This window comes from Podarcis liolepis (genome assembly GCF_965112155.1).
Source record: "Podarcis liolepis genome assembly, chromosome: 7".
In the NCBI taxonomy this organism is placed as follows: domain Eukaryota; kingdom Metazoa; phylum Chordata; class Lepidosauria; order Squamata; family Lacertidae; genus Podarcis; species Podarcis liolepis.
In genome coordinates this window covers 31,605,475-31,623,678 of record NC_139561.1, presented here as the reverse complement: position 1 = coordinate 31,623,678, position 18,204 = coordinate 31,605,475, and the positions used below count along the sequence as shown (strand labels likewise).

General features: G+C 42.5%; 2 protein-coding genes across 4 annotated transcripts in view; one reads left to right on the top strand and one right to left on the bottom strand.

Moving 5' to 3' along the window:
- Positions 1 to 18,204, bottom strand: part of CEP89 (centrosomal protein 89) — a 51,157-nt gene that overhangs the window by 11,957 nt on the left and 20,996 nt on the right. The window contains exons 15-16 of the mRNA XM_083512600.1: positions 17,309 to 17,450; positions 15,074 to 15,163 (exon numbers count right to left, since the gene is read on the bottom strand). Coding sequence (XP_083368726.1) covers positions 15,074 to 15,163; positions 17,309 to 17,450 — 232 coding nt within the window. The remainder of the gene's footprint in view (positions 1 to 15,073; positions 15,164 to 17,308; positions 17,451 to 18,204) is intronic.
- On the top strand, positions 2 to 11,189 carry LOC310711038 (E3 ubiquitin-protein ligase RNF182-like). Of its 3 annotated transcripts, none has more exons than XM_083512459.1 (3): positions 2 to 137; positions 5,617 to 5,692; positions 8,276 to 11,189. In XM_083512459.1, the coding sequence occupies exon 3, from the start codon at positions 8,292 to 8,294 to the stop codon at positions 9,015 to 9,017; it is 726 nt and encodes a 241-aa protein (XP_083368585.1). In that variant the 5' UTR covers positions 2 to 137; positions 5,617 to 5,692; positions 8,276 to 8,291; the 3' UTR covers positions 9,018 to 11,189. The 3 variants fall into 3 exon arrangements, with proteins under 3 accessions (XP_083368585.1, XP_083368584.1, XP_083368583.1); XM_083512457.1 differs by lacking the exon at positions 2 to 137 and adding an exon at positions 1,664 to 2,924 and having other exon boundaries at positions 3,557 to 5,692; XM_083512458.1 differs by lacking the exon at positions 5,617 to 5,692 and having other exon boundaries at positions 18 to 137.

Sequence of the window (18,204 nt, the reverse complement as noted above, 5' to 3'; positions counted from 1 at the left end):
AGTTGGAGCACAGCCCAGTTAGAATCAGCACTGGGGTTGCGAGCCAGCTGACGGGAACTCAACTGGCGGGAAGATGGTTTTCTCCCACAGGGGCTTCATCCTGAAACCAGGGGTGCTTTGTTCAAAGAACAAATCGGGTAGGTTGGAAATGACCTGGTCCTTCCTTCAAGCATTTCTACTGCATGCACTTTCTACAGCATACAGCTAAAGGTGTCACTGCATAGGTCTACTGTGCTATTTTAATGCCTTCCTTTGGAGAAAGGTCTTTATAAAACAGGTCTTAAATCCAAATATGTTTGACTCATCAGGAAGCCAAGTTGGACTTTAAGCACATGTTGCTTATAGACAAGTTTAATAATTTGATTTTAATTGTTAACGTATCACTGTAAGGCTGGGAAGAGATGCTACTGGGTGGCATGTATGTTCATTAATCCTTTCATCTTGGAAAAACAACTCAGCTGCCTTATAATTGCTTTGGGTGCCTTGAAGCTGTGTATCCTTTCACTGAAGCACTGGAATGCAACACGTTTCTCCCTGCTTTTGCTGAGAAAATGCATTGTTTAGAAAAGCAAGGCATTATTTAGAAAGCATTAGTTCTTTTTTGAAACAGTGAATTTTACTTCTGAATCGCAAAATGGCTAAGCATGCAAAAAGCAATGCTAAGTGAACGTGAAGGAGGAAAAAATATTTCATCTTAGACAAAAAGTTTCATTCTGATTATTACTTTACACAAAACCTCTTATCCGCCTATATGTAAAAGGTCTCAGCTTTGTGGATACCTTAACCTTTTCTTCTGGATAAGCCTGATGTTAATGCTAGCCAGTTTCAGATTTATTAGTGTGAAGATCAAAACTATACCCTTGCCTCAGGTCTTCATGGTCTGAAAATTTATCCAGCAGACTTGGAAAAGCACCGTTTCTAATTCAAGTCTTTGTACTAATAGTCATGTCTAAAAGTAGAGCAGGGATTAAAAGGAAAACAAGTTGCCCGGGGAAAGAATTAAGCTAGGGTGATGTGGGAGTCCATCCTATAAAAATTCAAGCATGTTCAATTGCATCAATATTTAAATGGATGGCAATGGTATATGGAAGCGTGTCTACTTGTGTTAAAGATAATGGTTTAGCACAAACAGGGTGCAGTACTGCAGAGGTACCCAACTTGTTGTCTCCAGATGTTGCTGCACTACAACTCCCACCATCCCTGACTACGAGCCACGTTGCTGGGGACTGATGGGATTTGGAGTCCAACAGCACCTGAAGGGACATTGGCCGTCCTGCAGATTTGAGCACTGGGTGCTTGCTTGTCGGATGAACTCAGAAAACTGTCACCTGAGATTTTAGGAAGACTGAACTTTATGGGAGGGACCACAGCTCAGGGGTAGAGCACATGCACTGTATCTGCAGGAGATCTCAGGTTCAAGCTCTGGGCCCCCCAGTTTCAAAACACAGGGATGCAGGCGGTAGAAAAGGCTTCTGCCTGAGACTCTAGAGAGTTGTTGGCAGTCAGAGTAGGCAGTACTGCACTAGATAGGTGAGTAGCAGGGCCTGGTAACTGACAGCTCCCTGTCTTCTTACTTAATGGCAGTAAACATTTGGAAATCAGGTTGTGACTCTGAACCAGTGTGCCACACTTTATATAAAGGACAACCCTTTCCTTTTCACAGGATGTATCTAAAACAGCAAAAAAAAAAGTTTGAATTTTTACATATAAATTCTTCCAATTATTTTAAACTCATCCATTCTGAGAGCAACAAACAACAAATTTACCTGCCCGATGGGTATGTTTTGGTTATAGTTTACACTGCAGTTGTATTGTTTTATTGGTTTGGGGTTTTTTAGTGTGTTTTATTTCTTTATTACTTTATCATAACTGCCAATCTTACGCTGTGTCAGTTTGCTTCTTAGAAGTATATAATATGGTTTTGACAGCTGTGAATTTTTTCTTTTCTTTTAATTGTATAAAGGGCGGGGGGAGAAAATGCACTAATGAAGAAATAAAAAGAGAGAACCCGAAAGGTGCACTAAAATAGAGTTTATCCAGTCCAGCAAATTTCACTTCCAATCTTTCCTCAAGGGAACTGGTAAAACCCTACATATTTGCTATGTGTTCTACTGCAAAATGATTCCCGTCCATATAATTTGTTTGTTCCTATTATCATTACATTTATATCTTGCTTTTGCTTCAAGGACCTGAAGTGGTTTTCCCCCTTCCCAATTTTACCATTGCTACAATCCTGTGAGGCAGGTTAAGCTAAGAGGCAGTGGCCAGAACAACTCAATAAAATTCATGGCTGAGTGGGGATTTGAACCCTCATCTTCCATGTCCTAGTCCAACACTATAACTACTACACCACGCTGTAGGTAATCCTATAGGTAACTGATCTCCCCTTCCCAATGTAAAATTCTATGAAACAGAACAAAGCTTTTATCTCTTGGCTTAGGTTTCTCTTGCAGGCGAGAATGGAACTGAAGAAAACAAGGAATGCAGCCGTTTTTACTACATCTACATATGGTCTTGACATTTTAAATATTGGTGCATTTATCTAAATAGGGATCCCACTTTCTTCAAAGTGCTCCCTAGGCTGAGGCTCTTTGGAGTCTTCCATCCCCCTCAGTTATGTTGTCTTTATAAAGCAGCAACTGCTCTAGAACTTTTAAAGGGGGAAAATGGATAAGCATGGGGAGCTTTGTCTAAAACTGTGTGTACAACTGGAGAACTCCAAAGCACACAATTCTGAAGAGGGGAACTGCTTCAATCATACCTCTGGATCAGGTGGTTGCCTGGGTTCCTCCCCCCAGACCCCCTTTCAACTGTCAAGCTTGACAAATATACCTAGACCTTCACAGAATTGAAAGGTGCATCACAAGTGAAAGCAGGATGGCACTCCCTAAAGGAAACCTGTTATATTGGGAGTGGGGTGGGAGGTTGAATCATGCTCCATTTTATCACCTAGACACAAGCAGCTGCCTAAAATCCTCAAAACCAGAAATATAAATGAAGAGCAAAACTATAAATGAAGAGCAAAACTTGGAAACAATGAAAAGAAAAAGCTACAAGCAGTGACATGCAAACTTCAAAGAGAGGTTGCCATATTAATCAGTAGTAGCAAAAGCAGGAAAGAGACTAATCCATTTTTAATGGAATAATTTTCCATTGAATAGAATCTAGCGCCACCACCTTTATTGGTATGCTACTTTGTTGCAATGGTGTTCAAAGTGGCTCATGGTATACCAAATGAATAATAATATATATATATATATATATATATATATATATATATATATATATATATATATGAAAAAGACAATCCTATTGGTCTTCAAGGTGCCACAACATCTTTGATGCTTTTACCAGTGAAGTGGATTACTTGCTCTTCTTGAGTGGTACAGAAGAAAGCGAACATCCAGAGCTTCCCAAGAAAGACGTCTTCTGTTCCTTCTAAAATACTAAATTCACTAAGAAACAACATAACTTGCTAACTATAATTGCAGACAGGTTCATTTTGTTTTCTCTGTGTTAAGATTGCTCAAGTGTAGGCAATTTGTCCCTGGGGAAGGGGTTATCGGAGGAAGGTATTAGAACTGGAGATGGTCTCTTCTGACAATCTGAACACAAAGGGGACTGGAAGATAAGGGAGAAGGCATTCTTCTTTCAGATAATTAGGAACACGACAGCAGAAGACTTTAAAAGGTCAATACCTGCAGTCTGAATTGTGTCTGGAAACTGACTGGTAATAAATGCCGTTGTTTCAAGACTAGCGTAGTATGAGACCTCAGTCTTGGAAAGTATTCCAGCTGCTGCATTTTGGACCACTTGAAGTTTCTGGAAAGTCTTCAAGAAAGTGTCACAGAGCATACTGCAGCAAATTAATCAAGAGGTCACCGTGGCATCTTCTTGACCGTTCAGCAAGGCACACCTCCCACATCCAGATCTAGATCTGAGGGATATAGCCTTCAGCCAAGGACCCCAAAGTGCAAACATGAAGGTGGTACATGGCAGGGGGGGAAAGGCCAGGTTGGTAGCATAACTTAGTGCCATTCATTTCAATGGGTCTACTCTGAATAGAACAAGATGGGATAGACTAGTTCTACCCAATCCAGACCTTCAGTCTTAATATTGCTTGCCAATCTCAGAGGCTGATGCTGCATAGCTCTGTTGCCTTTTGTGCCTGGTGAGGACTTTGGGGTCTGAACACACCTTGTGGTTCCCAATTTAAATGCAGGAGATCTCCAATAATAACTTTGCATTTGGTACTCTGTGTGGTGTGTGTGTGCTTGTGTGTGCACACACATGAGCATCTGTGGTGGGGCTATAGTCATAAAGGAAAAGTAGCAGGTAGGTAAAGGGCTCAGCACATTCCTCATGCCTATTGCTTCTTCCTGTGCATAGCACCCTCAGGATGCCACTCTGATTTATTCCATCTGTTTTTAAACGGCTCTTCAGCAGATAAGTGTCCTAGGGAGACTTACATAAAACCAAGGAAAGCACTAAAAATGTGTGTCAATAAACAGAACAGCGCCAAGCAAGTCATTGCTACTGTGAAGAGCACCATGGCTACAAACTAAGTCATTGCTTGTAAGTTCAGCATGAAACTCACAGAGTTTCAGAGGTGGAAGGGTCCCAAAGGGTCATCTAATTCAACTCCCCCTGCAATGCATTTTGGAAAATGACCGTCCAAGCAGTATACTACACAAGGTACTATTAAACACAAGACGGTACTTGTAGTGGTTGCTAGACTGGTTTACGCTTGTCCCTGGAAATGGTGCCTTCCCCTGCCCAACACTGTGAGGAGGATGCAATGAACTAGGTATGGGGTTATTTAAATGTATCACTGGCCTTGCCCCCAGTTCAAAAGGTCCTTTCAGGCAACACATCAGACTTTTTCTAAGTAACGAAGAAAACATTTTCCTAAACTCTCCTGCCATTTCCCCCACTACTCCTCCATGCCTCTCCAAGGAATGTCTTATGACATCGCTTTAAAAGAACAAAACAAAAAACCCTCTTGTTATAATTAACACAGGCAGGTTTGTCAACCTGAACATTTCGTCTGCTTGCGACGGCTGTCTATCCCTTTCATGTTTCATGTCTGCAACAGGAAAGGGACAAAATGAATTAGAGCATGCACAAGGGTCAGAGAGGGAGTGGGTGAGAGAGAATATTTGTTGGGAGGAATAGGGGAATAATACTTGAGCATACCTGCTTCAATGGGCAGAGGTGGCCCAGCTCTAGCATACTACTGATCTAGAAGCATTTCAGTCTGTTTTTTTTGCCTGGTCTTGGTTGTTCTAACAGAAGACCCACACCAGAAGGTGGACAGGGAAAGTCCAGCCCTCTTAATCAGCAGTGTTCAACATCACCCATCATAGCATCCTTCTGGAGCTGTCTTGCTGGGATGGGACATGCAGTGGTTTGAATTGTACCTGAAGGGCCAATCTCAGAAGGCGGTGCTGGGAGACTGCTGCTCCACCCATTGGTCTTTAACTTGTGGGTGACTGCAAGAGTCTCCTATGCTATTTAGCGTCTACATGAATCACTGGGTGAGGTTGTCCAGAGAGGAGGAGGATACCGTCAGTATGCTGGTGATGCACAAGTCTCTTTCCTTTCCATGTAACCCAGGGTGGCTGAGGTTCTGACCCAGTACCTGAAATCAGCGATGAATTGGATGTAGGTGAACAAACTGAAATTAATCCAGGTAAGACAGAGGTGGGAGAAGAGCTGATCTAGGATTAAGTGTAGTGCCTAATTTGGATGGAGTTGCAACCCCATCCCACCCCAGTTAAGGATCAGGTTTGTAGCTTGGAAGAGCTGCCGTATGCCAAAGTGTGATGGTGGCCATGAAGACTTTTGAGTAATGTAGGCTAGTACCCTAGCTATGCCCTATTATGATGGATAAGACCTGGCAGCTGATCACACAGACCAAGATTGGGGGGGGGCTGGTTTTGAGAGAAGTCAACTTGTCTTCTTCATCGCAGTTCCTACATTGGAGGGAGTCAGCCTAGGCCAACCCTACAATTGGCTTATTTTTCAACTTCCAATGAAAAACTTGTTATTTTCAGGGTGCTCTTGAGTTAAGCAATAATGGAATAACATTCTGAGATGTTTGTTGGTTATCTTTCATATGATGAGATTACTTCCCTGTTCTCTGGCTTCTTGAATATTTGGTTTGGGCTTTTAATGCTTGTAAAGCTCAGCAGCAGCAACCACCACAACCACCAAACAATGTGTTTTAATATTGTTGAAGGCCTCCTTGGGGAGTCCCTGAGGGAAAGAGAGACTGAATACAAACATTTTACCTAATTAACTGCTTGCTTTGTTGACATGGAATTAAATCTACCGTATTTTTCGCTCTATAACACACACCCGACCATAACACGCACGTAGTTTTTAGAGGAGGAAAATCCGTAGGCATGCCACCCGTAGGCATTCCCTCCATAACACGCACAGACATTTCCCTTTACTTTTTAGGAGGAAAAAAGTGAGTGTTATGGTGCAAAAAATACGTTACTTAAAAAGCATTCCCACCCGCCATCCAGGTGAATATGTTAAAGTATTTCACAGCAGACAGAGATAATTTGGTAACTGAGGAACTTAATGCCTGCTATTTACACTCTTATGAATGCTTTCCAAGGAGCAATGGTTAAAGAGAAGTTGTGTTTGGACATGCTGCTATCATAACTATTTTTTGGAAGAATCACATGCAAAATGCATACTCTCTGTTTCTAGTGTTAGACCCTGCTCTGCTCCACCATGCTTGTGAAAGAGTGCACAGGGTGGACCCACCAGAGAATAAGTCAGAAACCGAGACCATTTAGCAGACCTGATGGTTAAGACAAAGATGCAAATGAAAATGTCTCCTAATAAAAATGCCCTTGTTGTTGTTGTTGTAATCCTTGCCTGTTCCCATTAAAATTCCATCACTGCTGCATGGCAACGTGAGGGTGATGAGCCAAGACTGAGCCAGCTCTGCTTATTAGGAAACGTGAACAGAAACAAATCCCCTTTTCAGGCAAAACAGACAAAACTGTGAAATGTACTGTCGCACTTATTTACCCATCAAATCCTTAAGAGTTTCACAACCACACATTCTTATTAATCAAAGAAATGCCATGGGAAACCTACATTCAATGGTGGTGTTTTCCCCCTAAAGGTTAAGTAATACCTTTGCTCAATAATTTCAAATGCACAGCACCACCAAATGAGCTACTATTAAGTTTCCCTCCCTCTGTAAGCTCAGAAACAGAGTGCAACATTACAAGAGCATCCGTGCATGATAAGAAGATTCGTCTCCAATGCAAATCAAACTCTAAATGCTTGTCAAGGTTGGGTTGTAGCAACTGTTATACAAGTTTCTGAGTTACATCCTCAACTGAAAGCCAAACGTTTTCCAGCCAACTTGCTTTTTTCCCATGTTGATAAGCTGCAGTAACTAAATATTCCAGATGAGTAATTGCTCCTTAATGTTAACAGATCGACCGTATGTAAGTTTGCACAGAAGCACTACTGAATTTAATGAGACTTACTCCCAATAGCACACAGGATCTGAGTGTAGTGCAGACACTTTTTCCCACAGGTGCCATCCCAAGGCAGTTCAGAAAAGGAATTAGAGAAGGGGAAGAGGGAGAACTAATCTTCAAGAGGGGAAGTAAATTTAGAGCAGAGGAATGGGGGCTGCTGGGTATACTTGCCCCAGGCCTTGGAATCATATCTAGGCCCTGATGGGGAAGATGGCATGATGCAGTGGACAGAGTGCTTCACAGCATGCAGACACATGGGTTCAAATCCTATAAGATCCCAAAGCTCAATGGGTAATATTGGGCTCCCTCAATTTAACTATGTGAGGTAGTTCTGTTCAGATATTCAAGAAAATGTCTAATACATTCTACAGTCTGTGGGGTGGTGAAACAATCTCCTCTAGGATGGAAAGTAGGATATAAAACAAAACAAAACAGATTCAGTGAATATTTGGGGAAGTTATACGAAACTGAAAACCAGAAACTTCTAATCAGAAGAGGTAATTACATTTAACTACTGCTACCAGTTTTAACTTGCTACCGTATTTGCTTTTTTCTGTCGGTAAAGAATATACTCTATGATAGGCTTCCCCAACCTGATGCCCTCAAAATGGTTTGGACTACAGGTCCCAATAACTCCAACCAACATAGTCAAATGTTGGGGATGATGGGAGTTTCTGACCAGGTTGGGAAAGGCTGCTCTACGAACAACTACCAAAAGGGCATAATTTAAAGGTGAAACTCACTGCTATTATCTTTTACAGCCTGCCTAATTTAAAGATGAATCATTCTCAAACAGAGGGAGAAGAAAAAGTACCGAACGATGAGCTGGAATGCAAAATCTGTTACCAGAAGTTTAACGTCCAGAGCCGCAAACCCAAAATCTTGGACTGCCTTCACAGAGTGTGTGCGAAATGCCTGACAAAAATCCTCCACATGGGAGATGGCTCCCATTGCATTTGCTGCCCCTTCTGCCGCCACAAGACAGAACTGCAGGAAGAGGAAGTGGAGGGCCTTCCTGACGACGCAAATATCATGTCCAAACTCATGACAAAAGACAAAACAGCATGGAGCTCAGACTGCAAAGAAGTTGTCTTGACGCCAAAGAACTTGGCTTCCTCCAGTCCTTCTCATGGGTCATCAAACTGTTTGGTGATTACCATCATGGAAGTACAGAGAGACTCCACAAGGACGCCAAGCCAGAACACCCTCTCGGATTACTACACAGATCACAGCCTTGACTCGGCATCTGTGAACTCTCACAGCCACCTGGATCAAGATCTTTTCTCTAAGCTCTGTAACCATGTCCCTAGAATACTGGTGTGGCTGCTGGGATTTTTCTATTTTGGTTCTTTGCCACTTGGAATCTATTTATTGGTGATTCAGAAAGTGACCCTTGGAATTGTCTGTGTCAGTCTCGTGCCATCCAGTCTAACTGTGTGTCTTGTGTATGGCTTCTGTCAATGCCTTTGCCAAGGAATGTGCGACTGTTCCTCAAGAAACTAACATTTTTTAAAAACGGAATTTTGGATATTGGCACTATAGACCTTCAAATGTATAGGCTTTTTAAAGCCTACTGTGGATTTTTTCTTTTTTAAAAAAATATCAGTAGCCGAAAATGAGACATCTATATTTAGATGTTCCTAACATTCCATCCCACTCTCCCAACAGGTAGCCACACATTAGTGTGACCAACGAACAAAACCCAGAGGGGTTAATGGCTTTGACAGAGTTCTCCAGGGCAAACTTGTAGGATCCCATAAGGGATACATCTGACAGAAGGCAAAATTCTTTATCTCACTAGGGGCTATTTAGCTTCCATCGCAATGTCCACAATCCTGACAGGGCCAAGCATCACTGAGCCCCCCAGGAGAATAGTGTCCCTCCCTACACCTCCTAGAGGTTGTGGAGGCAAAAGAGTATTCTACCCCCAGCACTTTTTCCATCCCAGTTTTTGAGGGAGAAGAGAGGAAGGTATTTCTTTTTTGCTTCCTCGGAGGCTGGAGACTAAATTTGGCTTATGAAAGAGGGGACAGCATTTGGAAGGAGAGATATGGCCTTGCTTCTTGTTCTGCTTTGACAAGGGCTTCAACAATGGCAAGGAAGCGGAGGAAGAGGAAAGTGAAGGAGAATAGCAGGACTGGGAAAGGACCGGCACTATCACGCTATCTCCCCTGTCAAACTAGATGATCCTGTAGCTAGGATGAAATAAAAATGTAGATCTGAAGAACAGACTAGGTGAAATGGTATTGCCAATCTATTCTTCAACCTGTCTAGAATTTGTGTATTTTGAGACATGGATGCCAAATCAAAAATGATGGAACTAGGGTATGTATACTTATATAAAAGGCTATGAAGCTGGGATGGTCTGAAATGAGATCTGTTTTATTGCATGGATTCTCCTGTTCTGGAATAATGTTTCTTTACTTGAAACAAAGATTTGGCAACTTTTCTGCTAGAACATACTGTTACATTTTTTTAAGCCATTGTAATTACCGGTACAGGTCGTAAATTATGCTTTATTTTCTGAGTGAAACTCTAGAGGAAAACTTTCCTAATTAAGACAATGTCAAGCTTTTGGTCTTTGGTACCAGCAGCCTGTTACTTATTTTATGTGAAAGTAACCTCCACTAAGATCGGTGGGCATGATTCAGCAGTTGGAGGGCAAGCTTTAGACCCAAGGACCCAATGCTACCAGCAACTTAATCTGGCCCCCAGGAGCTGTGTACATCTGGAACGCCTCCTTCCTAAACCAGCAGCCTGTGAAGGGACCATGGGAGACTCTTAGCTGGGAACTCCAGACTAGGGTCTGCTGAAGCACACAGGTTTCTCCTGATGGAAATGCATGCAAGATCTGGGTGGGTGTAGACTGCTGCTCAGGGCTGTCAACAGAAGTCAGCATGTTGCTGGCTTTATAGGAGAAAGACACAGCTAGCTGTGGCCTGGGGGCTTTGTAAAGGATGGGATAAGGAAACAGCAAGCACCAGCACTGGGCCTCCTGAAACTGTGCACTTGTTATCTGGGCCAAATAGTTACTGTACTACCAAGTTTCTCCACCACTATCCCAGCCTCCTCAAAACCTCCAGGACAGGACCTGCTGGATCTATGACTTTAATAAGGCTCACAACCTCATTCATATCTACCATCCCAAGATGCTCCTTTCTCCACAGAACAGAGGTGCAGGTATGCTCCTGGATTGACCAATACCTGGCATATGTAAGGACTGCATTAGGCAATGTGGTATGTACTTGGTAGCAAATCGGCTTTTAGCCAAGAAATAATCATAGCCGGTCATTAAGTTAGAGACCACTATTTTGTCAAACAAATAACCTGCCCACTTTTAACTCTGGCCCTGCCCATAACTTGGAAGGTTGGCCACAAAAAATGTGGCCCATAGGCTGGTGTATATGCCAAATAAAATACCCCTAAGGATTTGGGGGCACTAATACAAGAAAAAACAAAAGAGCCAGCCGTGATCACAATAAAATAGCTTCCTCTTTCACACCTTGGATAAAGGCTAACTTTTTTAAAGGTTTTCCTGACTTCTCAGCTCAAGGCAGTTTAATATACTCCAAACATTAGAAAACAATAAAAACTCGACAGTTCCGCAGCAACAGATAATTTAATAAAACAGTGAAACCATAACAACAGAGCAGCAAGAGCAAAATGTTGTTTTTAGCTGGACTACCTCATGCTGCAAGCTGCCTTGTGCTGGTAGGGAAAGGAGGACCAAAATCCCAATTGAATTTTAAATGTTCAAGAGGCTTCCAGCTGGTGCAGGCTGAACACCTGTAAGTGTAGCTGCCCAAAGGACAGGAGGAAGGAGAATGCTTTTCATCCTCTCTGCAAAAAGAGACACAAAGGGATCAAGTGAGCACTGCATGTGGTGGCACTCCAAAGCCTCAGGGCTCCTCCCAACTGTCTCATTTCCTGGAGCAAAGGCACATGAAGCCCAACCTGTCTGGCCTTGTGTTGGGAGAGGCAGTCTCTAAGCTGCCCACAAAAGGCTAGATTTAGAGCAGGACTGCCAAAGTGAAATATGGGACTGATATGTCACAGGAACTGAACTTCATCCTATTAAAAGTTGTACTTACATGACTCAAATTCCCAGGGGCTGGAATATTTGCTAGGGAGCCAACCATTTATTTAGTACACAGCTTTTCCACAGGACTAAATCATTTAGTTCCTTTATCTATACAATATTGATATGGCATCTGGGAACATGGGAAATTGCCTTACACCTAGCCATAATATTTGCCCCTGTAGCCCACTTCTGTCTACTCTGGCAGCAGCTCTCCAGGATTTCAAGCAGAGCATGCTCTTTCCCACCACCTGCTACTGACACCAGGAATTGAAGTAGAGATTTCCTTGCATGCAAAGCATGTGCAAAGCCAATGAACCATCTTATCATACTGCCACTTACCTAAAAGTAAGCACCCCATAACATTGTGGCATTTGCTTTTGAGTAAAACATACAGGGGACTGGGTTGTAAATCTCCAAAAATTAAGGTGTGGCCATCTCACAGCTGTGGAATTTCCTCCTCCCCTTCCTAAGCCTTTTCTGAAAACATCACAGGGCCTTTATATGCAGTCTTGCTTTCAGACAGAGGGTCTTCTCGGTAGTGGCGCCCTCCCTTCAGATGTGAAGGAAATAAGCAGCTATCCTATCTTTAGGATAAGACAGCCCTGTTTAAGGAAGTTTTTGATATTTAATGCTGTATTGTTTTTAACACTCGACTGGGAGCCGCCCAGAGTGGCTGGGGAAACTCAGCCAGATGGGCAGGGTATAAATAATAATAATAATATATTATTATTATTATTATTATTATTATTATTATTATTAGGCCTGAGTCTAGTTCCCAGGTACTGTTTTTCTGCACTGCACATTACAACATCATCTTTGGCCTTGCTCACACATAATGTTAAGCCAGGGGAGGTAAACCTCCAGCTACCAGACCTAACAAGTCCCCCTGCCTGCCCCAGGCCTCCCCACTTAGCCTGAAGCATAGGTTGACTCAGACTATGCCATCTGTCCCACTCCCGATGTTAGGCGCAGGCAGGTAAACCTATGGGGCCAAACTGGGGCCAGAGTGGTAGTGGGGCAACAATGAGGGAAAGATTGGAAAGAGGAGGAATCGGAAGCCGAAGAGGTAACAGGGCTTAGTGAGAGAGTGTGTGGCAGAGAGAAGTCCATGATCAGACGCACAAGCTGAAGCAGTCGAGGAGGAAGAGGGAGGCCAAGAGGCAGAGATGAGTCAGGTTAGTGAAGAGTCACGGGTGTGTCCCCATGCTATTGAGAGAAGATCCCCTCCCCCCCCCATCTCCCAGAAACAGAAGAGGGCTGAAACAGCTGCAAGAGAGACAAGCTACACGCAGGCACCACCTCCGATTGCTTGGGGAAAGCCCTCTCCAGGAAAAGCCCTGAACTTAAGATGGCTGGGGGAAACTGGGGACTTTCAGTCTTGGCAACTGATTCGTGGGATAAGACCTACCGGGGATGAGCTACTGTGCTCACTAGGCCTGACACTCAGCCAAATCTGGGAAGATTGTGGTTTTGCTAATAAAGAGTTGACCAACTTTGAACAGTGTGATTTACTGCCGGCTCGCTATGTCACATTTATTTAGGGAAACAGTCTCAATAACGTTGAAAGGCAGGGTATTAAACCAATTCTCCTTTTTCTTTAAATGAAACGATTCTGCAAATTATAATGCAGTTCGTGCCTTTAATATTGGATGTGGGGCAAGTGTATTTTGTTCGGGATAGGCTGCAGCAGGATCAGCCACATCCTTAGGCATCCAGCAGATGAGTCTGCTGCGATGAACTCCATGAAGTGTGATGGAGAGAAATGTGTCCCAAGCGACTCGAGGGCATCTGCTGTGGCACTGCAAATGCCTGCCACTCCCTTCCACTCACCTACCACACCTCAGTAGATATGGTATCCCCATTATTCCCTTCACAGTTTTCACTGCAGCAAACACCAGATAGGACGTCAGCAGCAGCAACTGTCACCTGGTCCCAGGATGTCAGATCTTGTCCACTATAAACGAACGCCCAGAGTAATCGTACACAACACTGCACAAGCGGATTGGGCCTTCACTGTTTTTCTCAAAAATAAATACTTAACTGGAGACACTTAGAAGTTGCAACAGCTCATCCATATTTATGAAGAATTACAGTATTTTGATTAGTGGAAAGCTACCCTCAGCTAGCATTTTTCTTCTACGACTAAAAAAGAGAGAAACAAAAATTAGGCCAACTGCCAATTTCACTCCAGGGTGCTTGCTTTTAATCAAATATTTATCTTAAGGCTGGCTAGAAGAAAGAGAATGCAAAACAAGCCTGTGAAACCAAAAGGGCAAAAGTGCCTCAGCTTGACGCAGTTTGATGCTAAAAGGTTATGATGTTTATCATTACAGTAATTGTTCCAGAAAAATTAAACTGACATTCTTTTACAACAACATCTACAGTACAAAACAACTGTTGTAGTTCTGATATGAAAACCTATAATTATTATTCCAATGCCACTTAAAAGCTGGTAACTGAAAAGACATATTTATATCTCTATTTTGTGTGTGAAAGGGATTTAAGATACACGCTCTAAAAATACTTCCCAAATGAGCCTCCTACTGGCAAATACACACATTCAAAGTATCCATATAATTGTTGATACAATTAATTCTGAGCAGAACTGGAGCCCTGAAGAGAACTTAAACCAAACAGGTCATTCCCTGGAGGGTTTGGCTAGCAAATTATCACAAAACTGCTAATCATCCCTCAAATTACATGAGCTCAGGCCATTTTTAATGTTTCAGTAAGGAGGTTACTGGGGGAAAGCAACCTGAAAGGGCAAACTGTCTCTTCAACTTGTTTGTCTGATTCCCAGAAGCATCTGGTTGGTCACGGTGGGGAGCCTAATGCAGGGTGGGTGAGTCTTTGGCCCGGTCCAGCAGGGCTCCTGACAAGGCAGAAGTGCTGCGGTTCGCTATTAAGTCCAGAAATTATGTGGATGACCTGTTCAGGGAAGGGTTGCACTTTAATCTGAAGGAACAGGTTCAATATGGTAGTGCTCCAGGATTCCAGCCCGTCATTTGAGTCCCAAGTGGCTCATGGCTGGAGTGTGCTTATGCCCACTTTAGGCCTTCTTGCTAGCTACTGCCATTCTGGGGCCAGGATAGCCTGGCCAGAGTTGTTCGTGCTCTAGTGGCCTCCTGCCTGCAACATACCGTATGCGGAGCTCCTTTTCACATTCCTCTTTACTGCAGAACTTTAGAAAAAAGGCTAAAGAATCAGGGACGAAACACCCAGTCAAAGCAAAAATGAAACAAACCCCATTCTAACAACATTTTACAGCTTTGTAGGTCAGATACATTTTCCCAGCACATCCTGTTACTGCAGAAATCCATGGCATGCATTAGCTAGAAGCAAAACTGCATGAAATAGCGGCTGTTGCAGCACTTTGAACCAAGCCACATATTTGTGACTGCAGTTCAAAAAAAATTTGCAATATATAACAGAAGAACTGTAGTGTGCTATAGATATATTGTCTGCAAACTCTACTCACCTTCACTTTCTCTTCTAACATCCCTAGGCGCATGTTTCCTTCTACTATTTTGTTGAGAACACCATCCTGCTGTCTTTCCAAGCAACTGGTCTGGAGGAAAAAGGAGGGGGAAGGTGAGCTGGCAAAAGATTTTGCTGTTCTGAAATGTATTCTACTGATATATTTATGTATATATCAATTACATTTCTGGACTGCCCTTTATCCCATAGGATCCCAGGGAAGTGAACACAAGATAAAATAATAAAATAATTAAAAGGATTACGTTAAAACAGTTTGGCAACAAGCACCAGAATAACCATGCCCATTCACAGCCCCACCCCCTCAAATGTTTCCCATCACTTGCTACCAGAGACCCTTTCAGCTGAAGATGCCGGGGGTTGAGTCAGTCTTCATTGGCAGGCAAAGCAGCTGCTCTCCCACAGAACTGTGGCCCCTCCCTACTACTGCCCTAGCTGAAAAAAACTGTTCAGGAGGCATGTGAGCCTTAAAAGAAATGTTCAAAACGTGTTGTGCCAGACTAACTAGTAGAAACTACAGAAATCATATGAAACCCATATGCAGGAAAAATGCATTACAGAATGAATACTGGTCAGTTCTGGGGGAAAACACACACACTGAAATGCTGACTAGTTTTCCAAAATCAGCCACTTTAGCAACAGATTTCAGTCACAGTAATTACCTGAACAACCAAGAAGAGCTATTGCCTACAGATCTCTCATTATTGTTCAGTGAATTAATGGAAACATTCTACCTTTAGTTCACTGGTTTCAAAAGAATCATTTATTTATCATGCTGAGGGAAGTCTAAATGCCAACGAACCACATCTGTGACTGCATTTTGCACAAAGGTCTCCTGTACTATTTTAACCTTACATAAAACCTATGAAATGAATAAATCATAAAAATGGAAAACTAAGAAGAACAGGACAGGAGGCACAGAAACGTCCTATTTCTTGACTGCTCTTGTCATGAACCCATAGGTGAAGGGGATAATATATAATGGATTGTTTCAAATATAAACGATTTTTTCCAAACCAGGTGGTGGACCATCAATTGCTACAGTTTGCATTCCTCTCCTTGCTTCTCATCAATTATCCTTTTAAAAGGCATTTTTAAATAAACACACATTTCTCAGTCTAAAATTGTGAGTTTCATAGGGTCTGTTTGTAAAGCACCTAGTGGTAGGCACTATAGATACAAAAAAAATAATATTTAGATTCAAGCAGGCAAACGGAACTACTGCATGCATGCCAGAAGTACCATCTTAATTTCAACTGTGTGTTTGTGTGCCTCCTCCCCCCACAATGCTCATGAGGCCTCAGTTCACCTATTACATTAAAGTGTGTTTTACACCTTTTCTGACTTCCTTGGCGATGGCTATGGGAAGCAAGGTGGTTTACATATCTTTCTTGGCATATCAATGGTCAAGTGGTTATTCAAGTCTAGACCAGCAACTTTTACGGTAAAGACATTTCAGCTTCCTGATTGGCAGGGCAATCCAAATGCCTTCTGTGCTGGGTCAATCAGGATTGGGCAGGTGTGTCCCTCCACCCAGTCCTTATGGCCTCTGCCAGCCTCCCCTATGCAGTGATCCCACTTTCAGCCACTGAACAGGCTGGCAGGCCGAGGTGTCATTGCCAGAATCAGCAGCAGTCAGTGCTAAGATCCAAAATGGGTCATTTGAGGCTGTGGGATTGTCTGAGCCAGTCTGAGATCCAATGGTTCTGGAGCCAGTCTCTCTGCAGTCATTGGAGGGTATTGGGCCCAACCACTGCACCAGCTCCAGGCTAGCGCTGCCATCTGCCTACCCTCCCTGACTGGCATGTTCAGTAGATCTGTGAATGTGGCAGTGGTCCTGCCACTCCCAGCTTCCACCAGGCAGAAGCTGGGATTAGGATTTCATCCTAAAACTAAACACTCTGTGGTCTGCACTCCAATGACACTTAAGTTTGGCACCTGTCAATTTCAGGAAAATACTATGCAAAATTAGTCAGCTGCAATTCTCTGATAACCCCAAAATAAACACTTATACAAAGAATAAGTGCCACCAAGTTGAATGGTGCTTACTCCCAGGTTCAACTCTGCATAAGATTATAGCCCTATGTGTATTTCAGCCTTTAGTGCTCCAAACACTGCCCCATTCATGATATAAACAAGGTTTTGAATTCCTTATGGTTATTTCATTTAACCAGAAGGGGCCACATATAGACAAAGGGTTTTTTTTAAAAGAAATTACCAAGTTTAAAAGATGATTACGTTCTTGAGTCATATTTTCTGTCAAGTTGACCAGGTCTGCTAGAATCCGGCGTGCTGCCATCTCCTCTTCCACTGCCTCTTCCAGCTGCTGCTTCAGAAGGCCTATTTTCTTCTGTGATCGTCTACAAGTTATTTTGTAAGGTAGAAAGAGTCTTTAGGAAGCAATTTAGCATCACTTAATATTGTGATTCAACTCTGGTGCAATTCCACACCCACAATGACTGCAACTGAAATATACCAGCTTAAGCAATCACTTAAAATGCATCCAATTATATTTTTAGATATTTAACCAATGAGGTTACACCACTTGCAGAAAATCTGAATTATTATTCATATTCTTATTATTACACATGACTGCTAATTCAGTAACTCTGTGAGCTAGTGTTTGATTGCACACAGAGCATCTAGCACAAAGAGCTACTGAACTAACTGTCTTGTGTAACAAATTCATGAGTTAGAGCCGAGGACAATTTAGGCTATAATTGTGGGGGTCTGGTTCCTTCAGGCCCATTCTTTGAAATAATAGCTTCAAAGCACACTGCTCACTCTCATGAAACCAGTTGAAAATAAACTATGGTTTAACCTTAAGTTTAAATCAGGTGGGTTTGATGGTGTTTTCAAACCACCTCAACTATGAGGACTAACCCTCTTATTTCTTATTTAAAACAACAGCTGAGATTTATTTTAAGGAACATTGCATTCATCTATACAAAGCTTGTTCCTTGTTTCTCACATTTTGAAAAATTTAAATTAAAAACAAACAAAGCAATATTCTGCTGTCCAATGCAGGCCAGCCATTTGTTTTTTGTGCAGTCAGGCTACTGAATGTTCTTGTGCTTAGGAGGTAAAAACTAACCAAAAGGAGCACAGAAGAAA

Coding starts and splice junctions, on each gene's coding strand:
- LOC310711038 (XM_083512459.1), top strand. CDS start 8,292: ATGAATCATTCTCAAACAGAGGGAGAAGAAAAAGTACCGAACGATGAG.